This window comes from Loxodonta africana, chromosome 7 (assembly GCF_030014295.1).
Source record: "Loxodonta africana isolate mLoxAfr1 chromosome 7, mLoxAfr1.hap2, whole genome shotgun sequence".
Lineage (NCBI taxonomy): Eukaryota > Metazoa > Chordata > Mammalia > Proboscidea > Elephantidae > Loxodonta > Loxodonta africana.
The window spans coordinates 121,642,343-121,667,812 of NC_087348.1; the positions used below are offsets into that span (position 1 = coordinate 121,642,343).

Sequence of the window (25,470 nt, forward strand, 5' to 3'; positions counted from 1 at the left end):
AAATGTGGCAAGGAATGCAAGATGTTAATAGAAACAGTTTGCCAGGGAGAATGGGTATATAGAAACTATACTTTCTCTAAAATTTTTCTATAGACATTAAACTGCTATAAAAAACAGCCTATTAAAAATATTTTTCAAGGCAGAAAGTCAAAGTGGGGGGAGACTTGCAAACAATTTCAAAAGTTATGCAAAGATTTGTCAGTCTCAAGTCCTTATAAACAACTTGTTCACTCAGTATGATAAGATTATGATAGTTTTCAGTGAGTTTTGGGCTCAGCAGAGACAATAACAAATTAAAATCAATTTTCTTTCTTCCTTCTCATTTGTTTTCCCCATACAAATATTTCTGTAGAGAAACATGTCTATTCTCAAACTTCTCCATTAAGACTCCATGAATGAAGTATTATTCTTCCTTCTGTTCCTGGCCGATTGCTCTATTTGTGTCTAGAACCCATCCCCTCCCACATCCTTAGGCAACTCTGCTCTATCAGTTGTTCTCTACTAGTGTTCTTACAACCTCTGTTCCTCTATAATTGTGTCCAGTTGCTAACATAAACTGCAATAGCAGCAACGCAACTCCAACAAATACTTTCCTTGAACCTATCTTCTCCTACAGTGACCATCTATCTACCTTTCCACCTCATCCAAGCTTCCTTTTAGTAGTTCAATACCTGGTGGGCAAAGAGTTTTCAGTGAGAATAAGAGATGTGTTAGCTGTGCCATTTTCTTGTTCACCTGTGTTTGCAATATTAGTATTATCTTTGCTCTATAACTTTAGAAAAATATATTTTTAATTAAACAGTCATACAAAAAGCATAGAAAAATATAATAAGCATTCTTGTACCCACCACTCACCTTAAATAATAAAACATGCACCTGAAGCCCTACAAAAGTCTTTTCCAGCTACTTTCCCATTCTGAGGACTCATTCAGATACTCCAGGATACCCATAAATCCACTTACCTGGGCACACATAAATTTTAGTACATCGCAGGGAGCTAAAGAGCACTAATGAATGATTCCACTGCCAACCTCTCACACTGTGGAACTTCTACTCTTCCTTCAAGATAACTTGGTTTACTGCATTTAATATATTGCCATCTACCTCACATACTGACAACCATATATTACATGAATAAAGTATTTCTTTCTAATTTTTATGGAATAAATATAAATTAGAACTCTAACATGTTCTTCCTGCACCAACCCAAAACCAAACCCACTGCTGTCAAGTCAATTCCAACTCATAGAGACCCTATAGGACAGAGCAGAACTGCCCCAAAGGGTTTCAAAGGAGCAGCTGGTAGATTCGAACTGCCAGCCTTTTGATTAGCAGCTGAGCTCTTAACTACTGCACCACCAGGGCTCCTCTTCGTGCACACCAGTGGGTTATCTTGCATATCTCCCTGGTGCTCCAGCACCACACTTTGGAGGTTACTGCTCTAAACTATGAACGCCTCAGAAGCGAGGACTTTATTTCACACACCGTTGTAATGTGCCAAGCACAGTGCATATAAGAGTAGTACCTCAATATTTGCTGACTGAATGAATGAAACTTAGAGAATTTTCCGTGATTTTCAAGATAACTTAGAATGTTACAGTGAATATATATGATCTACTTGTGTAATTTTTGACATTGTGCTGGCATTTGTTTAAGATTCTACTGTTACAAGAAGAAAACGAATTGTTGAAAATAAGCGGAGAGGCCTTTTAGAGCAGAAAAGACAAAATCCCGGATATCTAGGACAGAAGCACAGTGAGCAATACCATGTAAGTACAGTGTTAGTAGACATCTCTATTCAATAGTGAAAAATTGTTTGGAAAGCAGAATGTTCTTAAAGGACGGACTGTGCTCTTGCTGTACACTGTATACCACAACATAAACATAAATGTAGTCAAAGGCATTTGTGAAACAGATCTGGAATCTCTATGCTACAAGCTTATTGTACTATACTCATTTGCTGTATTCTACTTATTAGCCTATATGATCAGTTACTAATGAAGATTTTAAACCAACTTTAAGGAGCCACCATTGTTATATTTTGTTATTATTTATAATCAACTCTTTCTGAAAAAATTTGAGGACATTCACAACAAAATTCAACAAGGTTATTTAAATACACTTTAAAAAAAAAAAAAAAGTAGATTAGAACCATGGATAGAGGAAGCAAGTATGCTAATCATAAAGACTAATATGGTCCCATGTGGTTGAATATCCTATTTGGATTTAAAGCTTCCTGGAACATGGCATAAAGAAAAATAGAATGAATTATATAATTTTCAAGGAATATTGATAATGATGATATTGCTTTAGGTACATTGTTTTAAATTTCCCATTTAGACCTTACATAGGGGATTTTGAAATACATAGTGGACAATGAATCTAATAACAGCACAACAACAGGTGAACAAGGAGTTTGACCTGGCTAAGTGAAATAAGAGATCTTCAGTAAAAGCCAGAAGCATAGTAATATTAACAAGAAAAATCAGTGGAGGTAATTCTCTATGTAAATATATACACACAGCATAACCATAGATGTAGTCAAAGCCATTTGTGAAGAAGTCCTGGAACCTCTATGCTATAAGCTAATTGTAATATATTTATTTTGGAGAAGTCTAACTTGAGCCAAGATTGATTCTAGAATATTAGAAAATCTAGATGGATGAGTGAATAGCATTTCACTTGGGGTTTCCACTTTAAATATCACTTCTTCTGATTTTTTAAAATAGAACTGGAGTAGGGTGCCTGATGTAGAATTTGGTATTCCAAGTTCTAGGGTTATATTATTTACATACATAGGAGCTATTGCTTTTTATATGGATAAGATTATTAATATGGAGAAAAACCAACCTAATGTTGATTAGGTTGTCTCATCAATCGACCTAATGATCATGATCAGCAAAACAAAAGTCATTTAGTTATATACTTTGAAAATAAAATTAGTCCCATTACCAATATATTCTTATTACTTAATAACAGATATAATACTTAATTACCAACATAATTTCTTGGTTACAAGTACAATAATGCCTAATAAGTCCTTCCTTTTTATTTCCCTGTTGTTCCCATTAAATATTTTCAACCTTTATTTTTCCATTATTTATATTAATATATTTTAAATTTTAAAAGTACTATGTAGTATTATAACAAAGAAAATGAACAAACTAAAATTTAAATGCCTGTTAGAGTTCCCTTTCTAATCCGTCTTCATTTTTCTAGGTCTGTTTCTTGCTCCTTTGCATTCTATCTTACTGTCTTTAGAGTCCATTTTTGTCCTTCTTTCCAGAAGCCCCACTTCCACTTTTACATACCCACCTTCCGCTTATACATCTTCCAAAGTCTTGTTGACCTTAGAATGGGTCAGTGTTCCTAAATCAAGTTTTGTATTTTAGACTTACATCCCTATTGTTTTGTTTTATGTTTTTGTTTTTTTTTTTTATTATTATTATTATTATTATTATTATTATTATTATTATTATTATTCCAGAGCTTAAGTTCAGTTACTACAGCAGTGGGTCTTGCCATATTCTACCGGAAAAAGTATTTTATGATGCTGGATTTTTCCTAGCCCACCACTTCTATGTGGAGAGAACTTAATAGAGATAAATGAAAGGTATAAAAAGAACACACAGTTGCCACTTTGTGCCAGAGTTTCAGTCCAAGTTGTCTCAAAGCTATAGTGGAGATTAGACAGGGCTATGAGAGCTATGGAAGGAGGGCAGTTTCAAAGACCTGCATCAGTTACTTGTCAGGTCAGACTGAACAAAGGCTGAGTGTAGACATAGGCAATTTTCTCTGAGAAAACAGTCATTTCTTAAAGTGGGGCAGAATGGGAGTAAAGAAGGAAAATAGATCATGTACAGGGAAGGAATGTTAGTATCCCCCAGAGAGTGCCGAATGGGTGCACTTATTGCCAGCACCCTGAGATTCGCCTCTTCCCTGTTCTGTGCAGCATTGGGAGCCGTGGTGGAGCAGTGGTTAAGAGCTTAGCTGCTAACCAAAATGTTGTCCACTCAAATCCACCAGCCACTCCTTGGAAACCCCATGGGCCAGTTCTGCTCTGTCCTGTAGGGTTAACAGCAACGAGTTTGGGTTTTTTTGTTTTTGTTTTTGTTTTTGTTTTATGCAGCATTGAGGCAACTATTTCTGTTTTAAGTCCTTGTTATTTATGATATTTACCTATCCTTGTCATTAGCCACAATGGCTAGTAGTTGTGATTCACTCTTATAATTACAAACCAAGTAGATTATAAACCTTAAGGTAATTTTTGGCCTTTCCTTTAATTAGCACTTTTGATTGCCACCCAGCTTAATTTCCCACTTCCAAATATCCAAGACAACACCACAACTTGAAAATTTTTATAAAAATTTTTTAAAATATTCAGGTACCATAGAAAGGCCTTATTCTAGTAATTCTTGATTTATGCTCCAAAAAAGAAAATGTACAAGTTACATGAACAATAATAGCCAAATATATATATATAATTGAGATATATATTTCTCAATTAAAATTTTTTAAAAGGGAATGCATGTACCATGAATTTTAAATATGTTCTGATTAAATATTCTATTTTTGTAGAATTTTGAGCAAAATGTCCAGATAAGTTCAAGTGAGCCAAAACAAGCTACAAGGGGTATGTCTAATATTGAAGAAGGTAGGTTTTAGTTTTAACTTTCCTTTTGAGCTTTATTCGCAGTGGTTTCCTTATTTTTCTTGTATGTATTTTCCTAAGTACTTATATATTACATAGTTGTTAAACCACCTTTGAGGACCTACACTCTCCTCACCCTGGCACATTGAGGTTGTTGCCAGTTTTCCTGTGTTCTAAATAGTAATAAATTTAACATCTTTCTACATAAAGCTTTTTCTGACTTTTCAATTCTTTCCTTAGAATAGATTCTGAGAATTAAAATTACAGTACCGCCGTGTAATTGGCAACCAATAAATATTTGTTAGGAGGCCCAGTGGCGAAGTGGTTAAGTGCTTAGCTGCTAATGGAAAGGTTGGCAGTTCAAACCCACCAGCTGCTCTGCAGGAGAAAGATGTGGCAGTCTGCTTCTGTAAAGATTTACAGTTCAGCTCTGTCCTGTAGGGTCACTCTGAGTTGAAATCAGCTCAACAGCAACGATTTGGTTTTGTTGTTGTTTTGTAAATATTTGTTGAATGAAATTCTGTGCATTAAGCATTGTTAAGGTTTTTCATACATATTGCTAAAGTATTTTCCAAAAAAATATTACCATTCAAATTCTTCTTGTGGTGCATACCAACTTGAGGTAAAATCATTTCTAATATTTGCTTTATGAAAGGCAAAGAAATGATGTTTTATTAAAAACCAAAACCAAATCCGTTGCCATCGGGTCGATTCTGACACATGGTGACCCTATAGGACAGAGTAGAACTGTCCCATAGAGTTTCCAAGAAGCGCCTGGTGGATTCGAACTGCTGATCTTTTGGTTAGCAGCCGTAGCACTTAACCACTACACCACCAGGGTTTTGTTAGTTACATTTTATTTTTCTTTTATTAAAAATGTGTTTATTTTTCATATATTTATTTTTGGTATATTGTTCACATTCTTTTTTTGTTAGATCTTGGAGTTTCAGTATGTTCTTATTTTTGTGATTTCTTTAAATATCAAGGATTCTAAACCTTACTTTAGTTTCAAGTATTTTTAATACTTTGTTATTTGCATTTTATTCTACTTATGTTGTATTTGTACATATAAAAGTCTGAATTTTTATTTGTTCATTCAATAAATGACTATTGAGAGCTAATTTTCTGCCTAGACCTAGGTACTGGCTATACAATAATGAACAAAACATATAAAAGTCTTGCCCTTCATAAGTTTAAAATTTATACGGGAAGACTGGCCTTAAATAAATATGTTTTTATTCTTTTCTTTGTGGTGTCTCCACTACTTTTAAGCTTAAAAGACCCTTCCCAATCCAGAAATTTGATAAATGTTTATTCCTTTTTCCTCTACTTCACCTTAATAGTTCAGTTCCTGAAATTTAATTATTTAATTGAAATTTTCTGAATTGGATGATGCAAAGTGAACCTCCAAATTGATTATTTTATAAACAATTAACTAATCTATTGAGTCATGTTTCCCTTCTCCCAACTCTTTGATGTTTCTTTGATCATAAGTTAAATTTTTATATCTACTTGGTTCTGTCTTTAGGGTAGGTTCTGTTCAGTTGATCATCTAATTTTCTAATCTTTCCTTAGGTTCCTTATTTCTTATCCTTTTATTTATAACTCATTTTAATTTTTATTATAAAGACAATCTACTTCATCTTCTCTTTGTTCCATGAATGAATAACAAAAATACAACATAAAAATAATCTAAACATAATCTACTTTTCCTTTAGTTTGGGTAACACTCAGAAGTTTTATTACCTCAGTGCCATCATTTTGAAAACTTTTTTTTTTTTTAAATTAGGGATGAGAAAGAGCTAGATATAGAGGATCCTGATAAATAAAATGTAAAATAACAGAATGTTTGCTGAGTTTCCCTTTGTGCAATGAATAAATACATACATAAAGCAGTTAAGTGTGTATAAGGGCTGATCCCAGAAAGAAACGGATCAACGAATAATTAATGTAAAGTTTCTGCAGTTTCAGATAGCACTTCTGAGTTTTTGATGGCTGAAAACCTAGTGAAAGCTTCAGTACCTGAGGATGAAGTTCTAACTGTCCTGAATAGCAAGCTGCTACAGAAACCAAATCTGGCTTTAAATAAGACCCAGAGATTCAACATCTGCACATTATCAGCTGAAGAACAGAAGATCCTACAGTCCCTTAGTCTTCTCAATGAAAGATTATATTGTAAGTATGGAAGAACACCTTTTGAAAGAAATGTTTTGTATTTGGCAGTTTTAATTTATAATCTAAAATTAGAAAATGTATCCAGATTATCATCTACTTAAGTAAATAATGATTCAGAATATATTTGAATATACCATACTATTTCAAGTATACCATATTTGTCTCATTTATTTAAAGACAATTTCTTTAGCAGGCTTAACTATCTTTTAGGAATATACAAATAGACTTCCATTTCAGCAATATGGCAGAATAGGTATCTAGATTGACTATCCATCAAAAACAACTAAAAATTCTGAATAAAGTTTTTTTTTAAATATTAAATATAGCAATGAGCTATTATGAATACAAAGAATTACTAAACTAAGAACTGAATATAGCTAGGAACCCAGAAAGTTAAGGAGAGCACTACATCTAGTTTTTATCCTGAGGACATTTAACCCACAGAGTGAAATTGAGCTTTGTTTTTTGTGGCATCACAGAAGAAAAAGAGAAACGGAACAAAATCAGGGTGAGTAGCCTCATAGAAGATCCTCCCACCATAAAGCTGCCCCCCCAAAGAGCAACACACACACACACCACACAAACACAAGAATTAAAAACATTGCCTATCTTGAACTTCAGTTCTGAGCAGATGAGGGAGAAAAAGTCACCTGTGAGAATTTGGAACTACAGTCTAATTATCACATTAATTTTTATAGCTCATTTTCACATTAAGGAGCTCTGGTGATACAGTGGTTAAGTGCTTATCTGCTAACCAAAAGGTCAGCCGTTCAAACCCATTAGCTGCTCCATGGGAGAAAGATGTGGTAGTCTGGTTCCTTAAAGATTACAGCCTTGGAAGCCATATGGGGCAGTTCTATTCTGTCCTTATAGGGTTGCTATGAGTCAGAATCAGCTTGATGGCAATGAGTTTGGTTTGGTTCATTCACACTATCTGAGTGGTCCTTAAAACCTCAAGCCAAGAATTTAATCTAGAATGATCCTGAACTGGTAATACCCCAAAACACCTGGCAAAAGTAAATTTATATCTGTCTGGGGAAGCCTACCTATATTCCAGGTCTCAAAGAATTAGGATAAATAAAATCCGAGGAAAATGAGCATCCCACACTAAAAATAAATAATAACTAAACACATTTTAAAAAGGCACCATGAAAAAAGGAGAGGAAACCATAAGACAGTATAAAGAGACCCACAAGGATTTTAGAAGTAAGCTTTAAAATATGCTAGGGAATAAGGTTATAAAGAATGACCAAGTAGATTTCAAAAAAGAACTGAACAGAGCTCCTAAAAATGGAAAATATAATCACTGTAATTTAAAATTCAGCAGATGGTTTGAACAGCAGATTAGAGACATCTAAAGAGAGAATTAGTAAACCAGAATATCAGTCAGAGAAACTTGCCTAGAATAAAGTACAGAGAGACAAAGAGATGGAAAATATGAGATAGAGTTTAAAAACATGAAGGAATGAGTTAAAAGATCTGAAATGGGGCAGAGACAATATCTAAAAACATAATGACTGAGACTTTTCCCAATCTGACAGACAGTACCAACCCACAGATTCAACACAGTTAAAACAGTGTAAATAAAAAGAAATCCACACCAAGATGCATCCCAGTAAACTCTCACTAGCAAAAAAAGGCAGAAGACATCTAAAATCTTTTCAAAGTGAAAATGTCTCTCATGAATAAGGGTGAATTAAAGATATGTTCAGACTAAAACTAAGACACTTTGTGAACAGGCAACTCTTACTAAAGGAAATTCTAAGGATGCACTTAAGCAAACTGAAAGTAATCTCAGATGGACATTTCAAGAGGGGAAATTTGAACAAACATTGTATAAAAAAATAAAAGTAATGAAGTGTGTGAGTTTTAAAATACCTGTCAACAAAGTATATAAGAAGGGAGGATATAAACGGAGCAAAAGTATACAAGGATCCTTGCATTGTTAGGGAATTGAGTAAAGATATAGATTAACTTTAAAAAAACGTTGATAATTGAAGTATGCCTGTAGTGATTACTACAGTCACAACTAAGTGAATAGAAATAAAATTTAGAACTTCCAAACTGATAGAAGAGGAAAAATGGCATACAGAAATACAAGATCAATCCAAAATAGGCAGAGAGAGAAAAATAAGCATAGAAGAGAGAGAACAAAATAGAAATACTCTACTATAAGATAAAATGTACAAATAAATGGTATGCATTTATAATAAATGTAAATGAATTAAATGATAAGTAAAAAGACAGAGGTTGTCAGATGAATTTTTAATCTAATTCTATTTAGAAGCAATGTATTTAAAACATGAGGATATAGAAAAGCTGAAAGTAAAAAAATGGAAAATAATGTGGCAAGCAAATTCTAACCAAAGGAAAGCTGGTTTAGATATGTTATTATCAGACAAAATTGACTTTAAAGCCAAAACCATTACTAGACACAAAAAGAATCACTACATGGTGATCAAAATTTTAATTCAGAAGAAAGATGTAGAACATTTTAAAGTCATGTGAACTTAAGAACATAGCTTCAAAATATGTAAAATATTTTTTTAATCATTGTAGGTGATTTTAACATACCATTGTCAATAATTGATAGAACAAATAGACCAAAAAATCAATATAGATATATAAGAATCAAACATGTTAACAAACTTCATCAAAGGGACACATTCTTTGCAAGCACACATAGAACATTTATAAAAATAGACCATATATGGGACCATAAAAAAAAGTCTAACACATTCAAAGGATTGGAGTTTTGCAAGCTACATCCTCTGACCACAGTGAAATTTAGCTAGAAATGAATAACAAAAAAAAAGATAACCATTAAGAAACACACTTATAAATAAACCATGAGTCTTAAATATGTATAAAACCCAGTGCCCATCGAGTCAATTCCAACTCATATCGACCCTATAGGACAGAGTAGAACTGCCCCATAGAGTTTCTAAGGAGGATTCGAACTGCTGGCCCTTTGGTTAGCAGCCGTAGCACTTAACTGCTACGCCACCAGGGTTTCCTAAATATGTATAATAAAGTAAATTACAAAATATTTTGACTTGAACAATAATAAAAACATTCATCAGGGTTTCTCAACCTCAGCACTGCTGACATTTTGAACTAGATAATTCTTTGTGGTAGAGAGGCTGTCCTGTGCATTGTAAGATGTTTAGCAGCATTCCTGGTCTCTACCTTATAGATGTCATAGCATTCCACAGCTGGGACAATTAAAAAATGTCTCCAGACATTGCCAGATGTCCCCTGGGTGACAAAATTCACCCCTAGGTGAGACTTCCCTAGCAGAAAAAGAGACATGCCCATTTTTAGACACTATTTTACCTCAGTCTCTACTACTTTAACATGATGTCCAGCATCCAGTCAAATATTACAAGACATAAAAAACACAGAAGGGAAAAAAAAGCCAATATCATGAAACAAAACAATCAACAGAATGAGACACAGAAATAACTGAAATGCTGGAACTATCAGATAATTTAAGATAATTATGACTATGTTTAACTATGTTAAAGGTTATAACGGGAAAGACAGACAACATGCATAAACAGATGGGGAATTTTAGCAGAGATGGAAACTGTAAGAAAGAGTCTGAAGGAAATTTGCCAAGTAAAAACACTATAACAAGAATGAAGAATATTTCTAAGGGCTCAACAGTAGACTTGTTACAACTGAGAAAAGAACCAGTGAATTTGAAGATTAGGTCAATAGAAATTATCCAAACTGAAACACAAAGAGAAGAAAAAGAGTGGGGAAAAAATAAATAATAAATACATAAATCTCTTGGACAATATCAAGTAATCTAACAAGCACATATTGTAATTAGAATCCCAGTGTGGGAATTTTTAGCCTTTTTTGCTAGGAGGAAGAAGCTATGGATCCCATAGGAAGTTAGTTTTAGACACAGCTCCTCTTACTTGGGGTTAAGTACTTTTCTTGGATCCCAACTAGCATATTGTCAGACAACCTGTAAAGAATGCCTGGGATCATTTTCAGAAAAGCTGCTTGTAATTCCGTATTGGAATAAATGGGTACCCAAGTAAAAGAAATAAAATTGGACTCCTACTAAATACCATACATAAAAATCAATTTCAGGGGCATTACAGATTAAGAAGACATATAAAGCTTTTAGGACATAATATAGGAAAAATATCTTCCAACCTCAGTATAAGGAAGGAGTTCATAAATAGAGTATAAGGAACATAATCTGTAGAGGGAAAATTAACATATTTGACTACATCAGAATTGCAAACTTCATATCAAAATACCATTAAAAGAATGAGAAGACAATCCACAATGTGAGAGAATATGACACATATAATAAAGGACTTGTTCAAAATATGTAAAGAACTCCTATAGATCAATAATTTAAAAAGACAACCCAGTAGAAAAATTGGAAAATTAAAGACTTGATCAGGCACTTCACAACAAAGGAAAAGCAAATGGCCAGTAAACATTGATATATGCTGAACTTCATTGATAATAGGGAAATGCAAATTAAAACATTGAGATGCAGTATATATTTAATAGGCTGACGTAAGTTTAAAAGCCTAACTGTTGGAAAAGATGTGTAGCAATAGGAACTCTCATGTAATACCGGTAGGAGTGTAAGTTGCTGTAATCTCTTTGAGAAATGTTTTGATAAAATAGCACCTAATAAATTGAATATTTAATTTCAATTTGAATCATCAAAAATGAAAGGGAACCCATAAACATCGATATCCTAGACATTAGTGAGCTGAAATGGACTGCCATTGGCCATTTTGAATCAGACAGTCATATGGTTTACTATGCCAGGAATGACAGATTGGAGAAGAATGGCATTGCACTTATCGTCAAAAAGAACATTTCAAGATCAATCCTGAAGTACAGTGCTGTCAGTGATAGAATAATATTATATGCCTACAAGGAAGACCAATTAATATGACCATTATTCAAATTTACACACCAAACACTAAGGCCAAAGATGAGGAAATTGAAGATTTTTACCAACTTCTGCAGTCTCAAATTGATCAAACATGCAATCAGGATGCATTCATAATTACCGGTGATTGGCATAAGAAGGATTGGTAGTTGGAAAATACGGCCTTGGTGGTAGAAACGATGCTGGAGATTGCATGATAGAATTTTGCAAGACAAACGACTTCTTCATTGCAAATATCTTTTTTCACCAACATAAACAGGACTATACACATGGATTTCACCAGATGGAACACACAGGTATCAAATCAACTACCTCTGTGGAAAAAGACAATGGAAAAGCTCAATATCATCAGTCGGAACAAGGCCAGGGGCTGCAGTGGAACAGACCATCAATTGCTCATATGCATCTTCAAGTTGAAACTGAAGAAAATTAAAATAAGTCCACGAGTGCCAAAGTAGGACCTTGGGCATATCCAACCTGAATTTAGAGACCATCTCAAGAACAGATTTGACGAGTTGAATGCTAATGATCAAAGACCAGACAAGTCATGGAATAACATCAAGGACATCATACATGAAGAAAGCAAGAGGTCATTAAAAAGACAGGAAAGAAAGAAAAGACCAAAATGGATGTCAGAAGAGACTCTGCAACTTGCTCTTGAACATCGAGTAGCTAAAACGAAAGGAAGAAATGATGAAGTAAAAGAGCCGAATAGAAGATTTCAAAGGGTGGCTGGAGAAGACAAAGTAAAGTATTATAATGGCATGTGCAAAGACCTGGAGGTAGAAAACTAAAAGGGAAGAACACACTTGGCATTTCTCAAGTTGAAAGACCTGAAGAAAGAATTCAAGCCTCAAGTTACAATATTGAAGGATTCTATGGGGAAAATATTAAATGACACAGGAAACATAAAAAGAAGATGAAAGGAATACACCGTCACTATACCAAAAAGAATTGGTCAACGTTCAGCCATTTCAGGAGGTAGCATATGATCAGGAACCAACGGTCCTGAAGGAAGAAATCTAAGCCCACTGAAGGCACTGGCAAAAAACAAGGCTCCAGGAATTGATGGAATACCAACTGAGATGTTTCAACAAACGGATGCAGCACTGGAAGTGCTAACTCATCTATGCCAAGAAATCTAGAGGACAGCTACCTGGCCAACTGACTGGAAGAGATGTGTATTTATGCCTATTCCCAAGAAAAGTGATCCAACTGAATGGGCAAATTATCGAACAATATCATTAAATTTTTTTTTAATCATTAATATCACTCAAGCAAAATTTTGCTGATGATCATTCAAAAGCAGCTGCAGCAGTATATCAACAGGGAACTGCCAGAAATTGAAGCCAGATTCAGAAGAGGACATGGAACCAGGGATATCATTGCTGATGTCAGATGGATCCTGGCTGAAAGCAGAGAATACCAGAAGGATGTTTACCTGTGTTTTATTGACTATGCAAAGGCATTTGTCTGTGGATCATAACAAATTATGGATAACATTGCAAAGAATGGGAATTCCAGGACACTTAACTGTGCTCATGAGGAACCTGTACATAGATCAAGAGGCAGAACAAGGGGACAATGCCTGGTTTAAAGTCAGGAAAGGCGTACGTCTCAGTTGTATCCTTTCATCATACTTAGTCAATCTGTATGCTGAACAAATAATTTGAGAGGCTGGACTATAAGAAGAAAAGCAGGGCATCAGGATTCAAGGAAGACTCATTAATAACCTGGGATATGTAGATGGCACAACTTTGCTTGTAAGTGAAGAGGACTTGAAGCACTTACTAATGAAGATCAAAGACCACAGCCGTCAGTATGGATTACACCTCAACATAAAACAAAAATCCTCACCACTGAACCAATAAGGAACATCATGATAAATGGAGAATAGACTGAAGTTGTCAAGGATTTCATTTTACTTGGATCCACAATCAACTTCTATGGAAGCAGCAGTCCAGAAATCAAATGGTGCATTGCATTGGGCAAATCTGCTGCAAAAGACCTCTTTAAAGTGTTGAAAAGCAAAGATGTCAACTTGAAGACTGAGGTGCGCCTGACCCAAACCATGGTGTTTTCAATTGCCTCATATGTGTGCAAAAGCTGGACAATGAATAAGGAAGACCGAAGAACTGACACCTTTGAGTTGTGGTGTTGGTGAAGAATATTGAATATACCATGGACCACCAAAAGAACAAACACATCTGTCTTGGAAGAAGTACAACTAGAAAGCTCCTTAGAAGCAAGAATGTCCAGACTACGTCTCACATACTTTGGACATGTTCTCAGGAGGGACCAGTCCCTGGAGAAGGCCATCATGCTTCGTAAATAGAGGGCCAGCAAAAAAGAGAAAGACCCTAAACAAGATGGAATGACACAGTGGCTGCAACAATGGGCTCAAGCATAACAAGAATTTTGAGAATGGCGCAGGACCAGGTGGTGTTTCGTTCTGTTGTACACAGGGTCACCATGAGTTGGAACCGATTGAACGGCACCTAACAACAACAATAAATTGAACATGAGCATATACTACAACTCAGCAATTTCACATCTAGATGCATACCCCAGAGAAAATCTTACACATGTGTATCAGGAGATGTATAAAAGCCGATACAGTCGTCATTGTTTATAAAAACCAAACATCAAAAGCATCTAAATTTGGTATATTCATGTAATGGAATACTATTGCACAAGAAAAATGAACAAACTGTAGCTACACACATCATTATGGAGTAATCTAAAATATATAACTTTGAGCAAAAAAAGGCAAATCACAGGCAAATAAAGACAGTATAAATCCATGAATGTGAAGTTCAAAAACAGGCAAAGGTAAGCAGTATTATTTTGGGGATATACTGGTATGTGTTAAAACTACAAAGAAGCAAAAGTCAGTATACTGAGTTACCTCTGTGGTTAAGGGAAGGGGATGCAATCACTAAGACAGTTTGGAGGCCAGAAGCTCCAGGAAGCTTCCAATGTACTGATACTGTTCAGATTTCTTAATCCAGGTGATTACACAGATGTTAGCTTCATTGTTATTTTAAATATTCATATATATTTTATATAAACTTATGCCTGTATGTTAATTGCAACATTAAAATTTAGTATATTAATAAAAGGTGAGGAACTACAACCACAAAAACAACACAGAACTAAGGCTATAAATTTAAGATTAAAATTATGTGGATGAACAATTAAAAACTCAGGTTAGTCATTTGGAGTTTTTGTTTTGTTTTCTATTAGATGGGTCTACATATTTAAATGTTTCATGAAAAAGGTTGTGCCTACCTTTTTATTCTTCTGCCCAGATGCTTGCTATCCTGTGGACAAAAGCCTAAAAATTGAGAGGGTAAGGGTTGGCCAAATCACTCAACTTTTTTTCCCCAATAATAAATCAACAATTCCTCTTCTTTCTGGAGAGACTACAAGGAGGAAATTCCTTTTCTATTTAAAGAAGAAAAGACGAAGGAAGGAAGATTTAAGAAAAAAAGAAGAGAAAAGAGGAAAGAAAAGGAGGGGGGGAGGGAAGGAAGGAAGAAAGGAAAAAGAAAGAAAGAAAAAAAGACCTAACATTTGAGTAAGGATTGTTATATGAAATTCAAGTACTAGGAATTCTTTTCTGTCAACATAAGTTTTGTGTATTTGTTTTTCATCAAATTACCCCTATTTTCTAACCTAATATAAAGATTATGTCTGGGGTGAATAGAAAAAAAATCTCTTATTCAATTTTGAGTACTTTGGCACATTAGAATTTAACATTTTATTGTTTAGTCACTGTTTCTCTTTCAATATACATAACTAAATATTTTTATATTATGGTACAATTATTTCAGATGTGCAAGAAACTGCTTGCAAAAATCCATCCATCAAAAATATTTTACAAATAATACCACTTCTGGTAAGTATTTAAAGCTTTTTTTTTTTCCTTGCTTTAGGAAACTTCCTGATTTTATGTGTAAGGGTCCTGTGTTGATATTAGTATTAGTGAAACTATCTTTAAAAGGGGTTTCCTCCCCCAATAACCTTTCATATATAAGGTATTTCATTAGAATGAAGCAAATATCCTCTCTAAAAAAAAAAGATCAGGATGTATAGATTTTTAGATCCAGAATATTTCATCAATCATGGGAGTAGTCGTGGGAGGTATCAATGTACCAATCTACAAATATTTTTAAATATTTAGTCTAATGGGAAATTTCCGAAGAAGGTTATGTTGGTAATGATCCCTGTCTTTGATCATATCTCTTCCATATTTTCAGAGTCAAAACTAGACATTATTATTTTGAAAAATGTTTTTTGCCTTGGCACTGGGCTCTGGTAAAGATACACGTATAAATGAGAAAGAATCAGTGCATTTAGGATTTTGTACAGTCTTTTTTTAATTAGGAAGAAAGACATACATGTGGTAAATGAATAATTTATTTTATAAGGACCAGCACAAAGCTGGTTCCTATGAGGCAGAGGTTAAAGATTCCCAAATGTCTAACTTTTCGAGCTGCTGTACCACTCCATCATCATTTTTCTGCATGTGGAAATCCAAATTTCCCCACACCATGTGTTGAAGAGACTCTTCTTTCCCCATCAAATGGACTTGACCCCTTGTCAAAAATCAGTTGACCATAGATGTGGGTTTATTTCTGGACTCTCAGTTTGATTCCATTGGTCTTTGTGTCTGTTGTTACACTAGTACCAGGCTGTTTTGATTATTATAGCTATTGGGTATGTTTTAAAATCAGGAAGTGTGAGTCCTTCTACTTTGTTTCTTCTTTCAACATTGTTTTAGCTGTTCAGGGCCTCTTTGCCATTCCATATAAAGTTGAGGATTGGTTTGTTCTTTTTCTGTAAAGAAGGCCATTGGAATTTTCATAGGGATTTCATTGAATCTATAGATTACTTTGGGTAGTATTGACATCTTAACAACAGTAAGTCTGCCAATCCATGAACGTGGAATAGCTTTCCATTTATTTAAGTCTCCTTTAATCTCTTTCAGCAGTGTTTTATAGTTTTCATTGTATAAGTCCTTTGCATCCCTGGTTAGATTTATTCCTAGGTATTTTATTCTCTTAGATGATACTGTAAATGGAATTGTTTCCCCAATTTCCCTTTCATATTTTCCATCACTGGTGTATAGAAACCCAAGTGATTTTTGTTTGCTGACCTTGTGCCCTGCAATTTTGCTAAATTCCTCTATTAACTCTACAAGTTTTCTTGTGTACTCTGGGATTTCCTATATATAGGGTCATATCATCCACAAATAGAGATAATTTTACTTCCTCTTTTCCAATCTGGATACCTTTTATTTCTTTTTCTTGTCTTAGTGCTCTGGTTAGGACTTCCAATACAATATTGAATAGAAGTGGTGAGAGCGGGCATCCTTGTCTTGTTCCTGATTTGAAGGGGAAACTCAGTCTTTCTACATTAAGTATAATGTTGGCTGTTGGCTTTCATATATAACCTGAATCATATTGAGGAATTTCCCTTTTATTCCAGTCTTCTTTAGGGTTATCATCAAGAAAGGGCACTGAATTTCATCAAATGCTTTTTCTGCATCCATAGAGGTGATCATGTGGTTCTTTTCCTTTGTTTTATTGATAAGAAATGGTAGGTATTTTGGGTTTGCATTGCAGCAACCCTGTTATACTCTATTGTTTTCATGTTGCCTCTATTAAGATGTCATTATAAATATTATTAGAAAGTGTTTTCCTCTTTGTAGTCAGCCCCTAACAGAGTGCTGATACATGGTAGGAACCCAAGCAATGTCTATTCAATGAATAAAAAGAGAACAATATGAAAACTTCGGTAAAAAGAAAAAAACAGGCTGCTGTGGTTGCTGAAAGGAGGTAAATTCTAAATTTTGGGCAGTATGAAGACTTAAATAAATGGAAAAATGTTCCATATTCATGGATTGAAAGACTTAATATTGTTAAGATGTCAATACTACCCAAAATGATCTATGGATTCAATGAAAACGCCAATGGCCTTCTTTACAGAAATAGAAAAACCAATCTTCAACTTTACATGGAATGACAAGAGGCCCTGAATAGCTAAAACAATTCTGAAAGAAGAACAAATTAGGAGGACTCACACTTCCTGATTTTAAAACATACCAAATAGCTATAGTAATCAAAACAGCCTGGTACTAGTGTAACAATAGACACAAAGACCAATGGAATCAAACTGAGAGTCCAGAAATAAACCCACATCTATGGTCAACTGATTTTTGACAAGCGTGCCAAGTCCGTTTGATGGGGAAAGAAGAGTCTCTTCAATAACTGGTGCTGAGAAAATTGGATTTCCACATGCAGAAAAATCAAACAGTATCCATGCCTAACACCGTAAACAAAAACAAATCCATAATAGATTAAGGACCTAAGTGTGCAAACTAAAATGGTAAAATTCTTAGAAAAACAAGCAGGGGCAACACTGTCAGGCCTATAATTGCAACAATAGATTATCTAATATAATAACAAAAGCACAAACAGCAAAAGGCAAAATAAATAAATGGGACTTCTTACAAATTCAAAATATTTAATCAAAAGACTTTACCAAAAAAGATAAGCTAGTGACTTGGAACATATCTTTGGAAACCATATATCAGACAAGAATCTAATAAGCAAAATATATATAAAACTCAGACAATTTAACAGCAAAAAGACAACCGAGTCATAAAATGGGCAAAGGACTTGAATAGACATTTCACCAAAGAGGACACTCAGATGGCCACCAAACTCATGAAAAGATGCTCAGTGCCACTAACCATCAGAGAACTGCAAATCAAAACCACAATGGGGTACCATTTCACTCTGACTAGGATAGCTAAGGTTTATAAAAAGTGAAAATAGAGGCGGGGCCAAGATGGCGGACTAGGTGGACGCTACCGCGGATCCCTCTTGCAACAAAGACTCGGAAAAACAAGTGAATCGATCACATACATAACAATCTACGAACTCTGAACAACAAACACAGATTTAGAGACGGAAAACGAACAAATACGGGGAGGCAGCAATTGTTTTCAGAGCCTGGAGCCAGCGTACCAGTCAGGTGACCTTCGGCGCCCGATTTGGGGCAGAGCCCGGGGGGCAGACGGCACAAACAAGGGGCCCAGCCCTAGCGCCCGAACTCATTCCGGGAGGGGGCCCAGCCAGTTCGCGCGAGCGGCGTGGCGGCGCAGCCGGTGGGAGAAGTCCCCAGGAGGCAGTGACTGGTCTTGGAGCGGGGAGAGCGGCGTCCCAGCCGGGGAGCCATCCTGCCGGGATTTTGGCAGTGCGGGCGCGGCATGAGCGCGGGGAGCAGCTCCATCCCTGTGAACTGACCCCGGGGGGGGGCCCAGCAGGTTCTCATAGGCGGCGTGGCGGCGCAGCCAGTGGGAGAAGTCCTCGGGAGGCAGTGACTGGTCTTGGAGCGGGGAGAGCAGCGTCCCAGCTGGGACGCGCGGTCGCGGCGCAGGCGCGGGGAGCTGCTCCGCTCTCCTGAGCCGACCCGGGAGGGGCCCAGCTGGTTCGCGGAGGCGGCACAGCAACGCGGCTGGCAGGACGGGGAGTCCCCGGGAGGCAGCGACTGATTTTGGAGTCAGGAGTGCACCGTCCCAGTAGGGGAGCCTTAACCTTCGGTGTGGGGCTGACAGCGGAGGATCTGACAGTGACTCCAGCGGGCCAGACCTCCCGGGGGCAATCTCCACACAGCCAGCATACATAGGCGACGCGCCCCACGGAAATCTCAGATATAATAGTCATTCCAAGCAAGACAAGCAACTCTGGCTATATTCTGAGGTGCTACTCTCCTATCTCGCTGATCCCTCCCCCACCCTCCCCAGGCGACTTCATTAACATCCAAATAGCCTGAGCCAGAGGGAGAACTCTGATAGGGATCTGACTGCATTTTTTTTAGCGGATTTTCTGGAAAAACTAGTTTCCCAGTGATGGCTCAGAGACAGCAGTCCATATCAAACCACATAAAGAAGCAGACCATGACAGCTTCTCCAACCCCCCAAACCAAAGAATCAAAATCTTTCCCAAATGAAGATACAATCCTGGAATTATCAGATACAGAATATAAAAAACTAATTTACAGAATGCTTAAAGACATCACAAACGAAATAAGGCAAACTGCAGAAAAAGCCAAGGAACACACTGATAAAACTGTTGAAGAACTCAAAAAGATTATTCAAGAACATAGTGGAAAAATTAATAAGTTGCAAGAATCCATAGAGAGACAGCATGTAGAAATCCAAAAGATTAACAATAAAATTACAGGATTAGACAATGCAATAGGAAGTCAGAGGAGCAGACTCAAGCAATTAGAATGCAGACTGGGACATCTGGAGGACCAGGGAATCAACATCAACATAGCTGAAAAAAAATCAGATAAAAGAATTTAAAAAAATGGAGAAACCCTAAGAATCATGTGGGACTCTATGAAGAAGGATAACTTGCGAGTGATTGGAGTCCCAGAACAGGGAGGGGGGACAGAAAACACAGAGAAAATAGTTGAAGAACTCCTGACACAAAACTTCCCTGACATCATGAAAGACAAAAGGATATCTGTCCAAGATGCTCATCGAACCCCATTTAAGATTGATCCAAAAAGAAAAACACCAAGACATATTATCATCAAACTCGCCAAAACCAAAGATAAACAGAAAATTTTAAAAGCAGCCAGGGAGAAAAGAAAGGTTTCCTTCAAGGGAGAATCAATAAGAATAAGTTCAGACTACTCAGCAGAAACCATGCAGGCAAGAAGGGAATGGGACAACGTATACAGAGCACTGAAGGAGAAAAACTGCCAGCCAAGGATCATATATCCAGCAAAACTCTCTCTGAAATATGAAGGAGAAATTAAGATATTTACAGATAAACACAAGTTTAAAGAATGTGCAAAAACCAAACCAAAGCTACAAGAAACACTAAAGGATATTGTTTGGTCTGAAAACCAATAATATCAGGTACCAGCACAATACAAGGTCACAAAACAGAACATCCTGATATCAACTCAAATAGGGAAATCACAAAAACAAACAAATTAAGATTAATTAAATAAATAAATAAATAAAATAATACACATAACAGGGAATCATGGAAGTCAATAGGTAAAAGATCACAATAATCAAAAACAGGGACTAAATACAGGAGGCATTGAACTGCCAGATGGAGAGTGATACAAGGCGATATAGAACGTTACAAGTTAGGTTTTTACTTAGAAAAATAGGGGTAAATAATAAGGTAACCACAAAGAGGTATAACAACTCCATAACTCAAGATAAAAGCCAAGAAAAACGTAACGACTCAACTAACATAAAGTCAAACACTATGAAAATGAGGATCTCACAATGTACTAAGAAAAACGTCTCAGCACAAAAAAGTATGTGGAAAAATGAAATTGTCAACAACACACATAAAAAGGCATCAAAATGACAGCACTAAAAACTTATTTATCTATAATTACGCTGAATGTAAATGGACTAAATGCACCAATAAAGAGACAGAGAGTCACGGACTGGATAAAGAAACACGATCCATCTATATGCTGCCTACAAGAGACACACCTTAGACTTAGAGACACAAACAAAAACTCAAAGGATGGAAAAAAATATATCAAGCAAACAATAAGCAAAAAAGAAGAGGAGTAGCAATATTAATTTCTGACAAAATAGACTTTAGACTTAAATCCACCACAAAGGATAAAGAAGGACACTATATAATGATAAAAGGGACAATTGATCAGGAAGACATAACCATATTAAATATTTATGCACCCAATGACAGGGCTGCAAGATACATAAATCAAATTTTAACAGAATTGAAAAGTGAGATAGACACCTCCACAATTAGAGTAGGAGACTTCAACACACCACTTTCGGAGAAGGACAGGACATCCAGTAAGAAGCTCAATAGAGACACGGAAGACCTACTTACAACAATCAACCAACCTGACCTCATCGACTTATACAGAACTCTCCACCCAACTGCTGCAAAATATACTTTTTTTTTCTAGCACACATGGAACATTCTCTAGAATAGACCACATATTAGGTCATAAAACAAACCTTTGCAGAATCCAAAACATTGAAATATTACAAAGCATCTTCTCAGACCTCAAGGCAATAAAACTAGAAATCAATAACAGAAAAACTAGGGAAAAGAAATCAAATACTTGGAAAATGAACAATACCCTCCTGAAAAAAGACTGGGTTATAGAAGACATTAAGGAGGGAATAAGGAAATTCATAGAATGCAACGAGAATGAAAATACTTCCTATCAAAACCTCTGGGACACAGCAAAAGCAGTGCTCAGAGGCCAATTTACATCAATAAATGCACACATACAAAAAGAAGAAAGAGCCAAAATCAGAGAACTGTCCCGACAGCTTGAACAAATAGAAAGTGAGCAACAAAAGAACCCATCAGGCACCAGAAGAAAACAAATAATAAAAATTAGAGCTGAACTAAATGAATTAGAGAACAGAAAAACAATTGAAAGAATTAACAAAACCAAAAGCTGGTTCTTTGAAAAAATTAACAAAATTGATAAACCATTGGCTAGACTGACTAAAGAAATACAGGAAAGGAAACAAATAACCCGAATAAGAAACGAGAAGGGCCACATCACAACAGAACCAAATGAAATTAAAAGAATCATTTCAGATTACTACGAAAAATTGTACTCTAACAAATTTGAAAACCTAGAAGAAATGGATGAATTCTTGGAAAAACACTACCTACCTAAACTAACACATTCAGAAGTAGAACAACTAAATAGACCCATAACAAAAAAAGAGATTGAAACGGTAATCAAAAAACTTCCAACAAAAAAAAGGCCTGGCCTAGACGGCTTCACTGCAGAGTTCTACCAAACTTTCAGAGAAGACTTAACACCACTACTACTGAAGGTATTTCAAAGCTTTATAAAAAATGACGGAATACTACCCAACTCATTCTATGAAGCCACCATCTCCCTGATACCAAAACCAGGTAAAGACATTACAAAAAAAGAAAATTATAGACCTATATCCCTCATGAACATAGATGCAAAAATCCTCAACAAAATTCTAGCCAATAGAATCCAACAACACATCAAAAAAATAATTCACCATGATCAAGTGGGATTTATACCAGGTATGCAAGGCTGGTTTAATATCAGAAAAACCATTAATGTAATCCATCACATAAATAAAACAAAAGATAAAAACCACATGATCTTATCAATTGATGCAGAAAAGGCATTTGACAAAGTCCAACACCCATTTATGATAAAAACTCTTACCAAAATAGGAGTTGAAGGAAAATTCCTCAACATAATAAAGAGCATCTATGCAAAGCCAACAGCCAATATCACTCTAAATGGAGAGAACCTGAAAGCATTTCCCTTGAGAACGGGAACCAGACAAGGATGCCCTTTATCACCGCTCTTATTCAACATCGTACTTGAAGTCCTAGCCAGGGCAATTAGGCTAGACAAAGAAATAAAGGGTATCCGGATTGGCAAGGAGGAAGTAAAGTTATCACTATTTGCAGATGACATGATCTTATACACAGAAAACCCTAAGGAATCCTCCAGAAAACTACTGAAACTAATAGAAGAGTTTGGCAGAGTCTCAGGTTATAAAATAAACATACAAAAATCACTTGGATTCCTCTACATCAACAAAAAGAACACCAAAGAGGAAATAACCAAATCAATACCATTCACAGTAGCCCCCAAGAAGATAAGATACTTAGGAATAAATCTTACCAAGGATGTAAAAGACCTATACAAAGAAAACTACAAAGCTCTACTACAAGAAATTCAAAACGATTTGCTTAAGTGGAAAAACATACCTTGCTCATGGATAGGAAGACTTAACATAGTAAAAATGTCTATTCTACCAAAAGCCATCTATACATATAACGCACTTCCGATCCAAATTCCAATGTCATATTTTAAGGGGATAGAGAAACAAATCACCAATTTCATATGGAAGGGAAAGAAGCCCCGGATAAGCAAAGCATTACTGAAAAAGAAGAAGAAAGTGGGAGGCCTCACCCTACCTGATTTCAGAACCTATTATACAGCCACAGTAGTCAAAACAGCCTGGTATTGGTACAACAACAGGCACATAGACCAATGGAATAGAATTGAGAACCCAGATATAAATCCATCCACGTATGAGCAGCTGATATTTGACAAAGGCCCAGTGTCAGTTAATTGGGGAAAAGATACTCTTTTTAACAAATGGTGCTGGCATAACTGGATATCCATTTGCAAAAGAATGAAACAGGACCCATACCTCACACCATGCACAAAAACTAACTCCAAGTGGATCAAAGACCTAAACATAAAGACTAAAACGATAAAGATCATGGAAGAAAAAATAGGGACAACCTTAGGAGCCCTAATACAAGGCATAAACAGAATACAAAACATTACAAAAATGATGAAGAGAAACCAGATAACTGGGAGCTCCTAAAAATCCAACACCTATGCTCATCTAAAGACTTCACCAAAAGAGTAAAAAGACCACCTACAGACTGGTAAAGAATTTTCAGCTATGACATCTCAGACCAGCGCCTGATCTCTAAAATCTGCATGATCCTGTCAAAACTCAACCACAAAAAGACAAACAACCCAATCAAGAAGTGGGCAAAGGATATGAACACACATTTCACTAAAGAAGATATTCAGGCAGCTAACAGATACATGAGAAAATGCTCTCGATCATTAGCCATTAGAGAAATGCAAATTAAAACTACGATGAGATTCCATCTCACTCCAACAAGGCTGGCATTAATCCAAAAAACACAAAATAATAAATGTTGGAGAGGCTGCGGAGAGATTGGAACTCTCATACACTGCTGGTGGGATTGTAAAATAGTACAACCACTTTGGAAATCTATCTGGCGTTATCTTAAACAGTTAGATATTGAACTACCATACAACCCAGAAATCCCACTCCTCAGAATATACCCTAGAGATACAAGGGTCATGGTTTCATCGGACATCCCAGTTAATTGGCCTGATACTGTGTTTAGTGCATCTGTTCCACTTCCTAGTTTGTTTCATAATGCCTGGGGTCTTAAAAGCTTGCAAGTGGCCATCCAAGGCTCAACAATTGGACTCTATTCACCTGGAGCAACAGAAGAAGAAGAAGAGTTAGTACTAAGAGGAGGATATGGAATGTGTGGCTAAAATGCCTCCATGAACAACAGACTAGAAGAACTGGACGGTGCCCAGCTACTATTACTGAACATTTCGATCAAAGATTCCATAGAATTCTGATCAAAAGGGGGAAAATGTAGAACAGAATTTCAAATTCTCATGGACTCCAGCCTTCTGGAGCCACGGAGGGTGGGTGAACCTCTGAAACTATTGCCTGGAGATAATCTTTAAACCTTAAACCAAAAATATCCCCTGAAGTCATCCTAAAATTGAACAGTAGTTTAGCTTAACTAGTAAAAAAAAAAAAAAAAAAAGATCTGCCTTGAGCATTATGTTCTAAGAACTGTTTATATGGGATCAAATTGACAATAACAACTTGAAAGCTTAGACAGAAACCTTTAGAGGGAAGTGACTTGATGATAATGGGGGAGGAACAACTCAAAAGAAGGGTGATGATGGTTGCATAACTCAAAGAATGTAATCAGTGTCACTAAATTGTACAAATAGAAACTGTTGAATTGGTGTACATTTTGCTGTGTATATTCTCAACAACAATAAAATTTTAAAAAACAAA

At 35.9% G+C, this 25,470-nt stretch overlaps 1 protein-coding gene across 1 annotated transcript in view; it reads left to right on the forward strand.

Moving 5' to 3' along the window:
• The window catches only part of CEP126 (centrosomal protein 126), a 72,132-nt gene extending 56,293 nt beyond the window's left edge, over positions 1–15,839 (forward strand). Inside the window, exons 7-10 of the mRNA XM_023554738.2 lie at positions 1,657–1,769; positions 4,579–4,654; positions 6,617–6,826; positions 15,599–15,839. Of these exons, the coding sequence (XP_023410506.2) occupies positions 1,657–1,769; positions 4,579–4,654; positions 6,617–6,826; positions 15,599–15,675 (476 nt within the window). The 3' untranslated portion in view covers positions 15,676–15,839. The remainder of the gene's footprint in view (positions 1–1,656; positions 1,770–4,578; positions 4,655–6,616; positions 6,827–15,598) is intronic.
• The last annotated feature ends 9,631 nt before the right edge of the window (positions 15,840–25,470 follow it).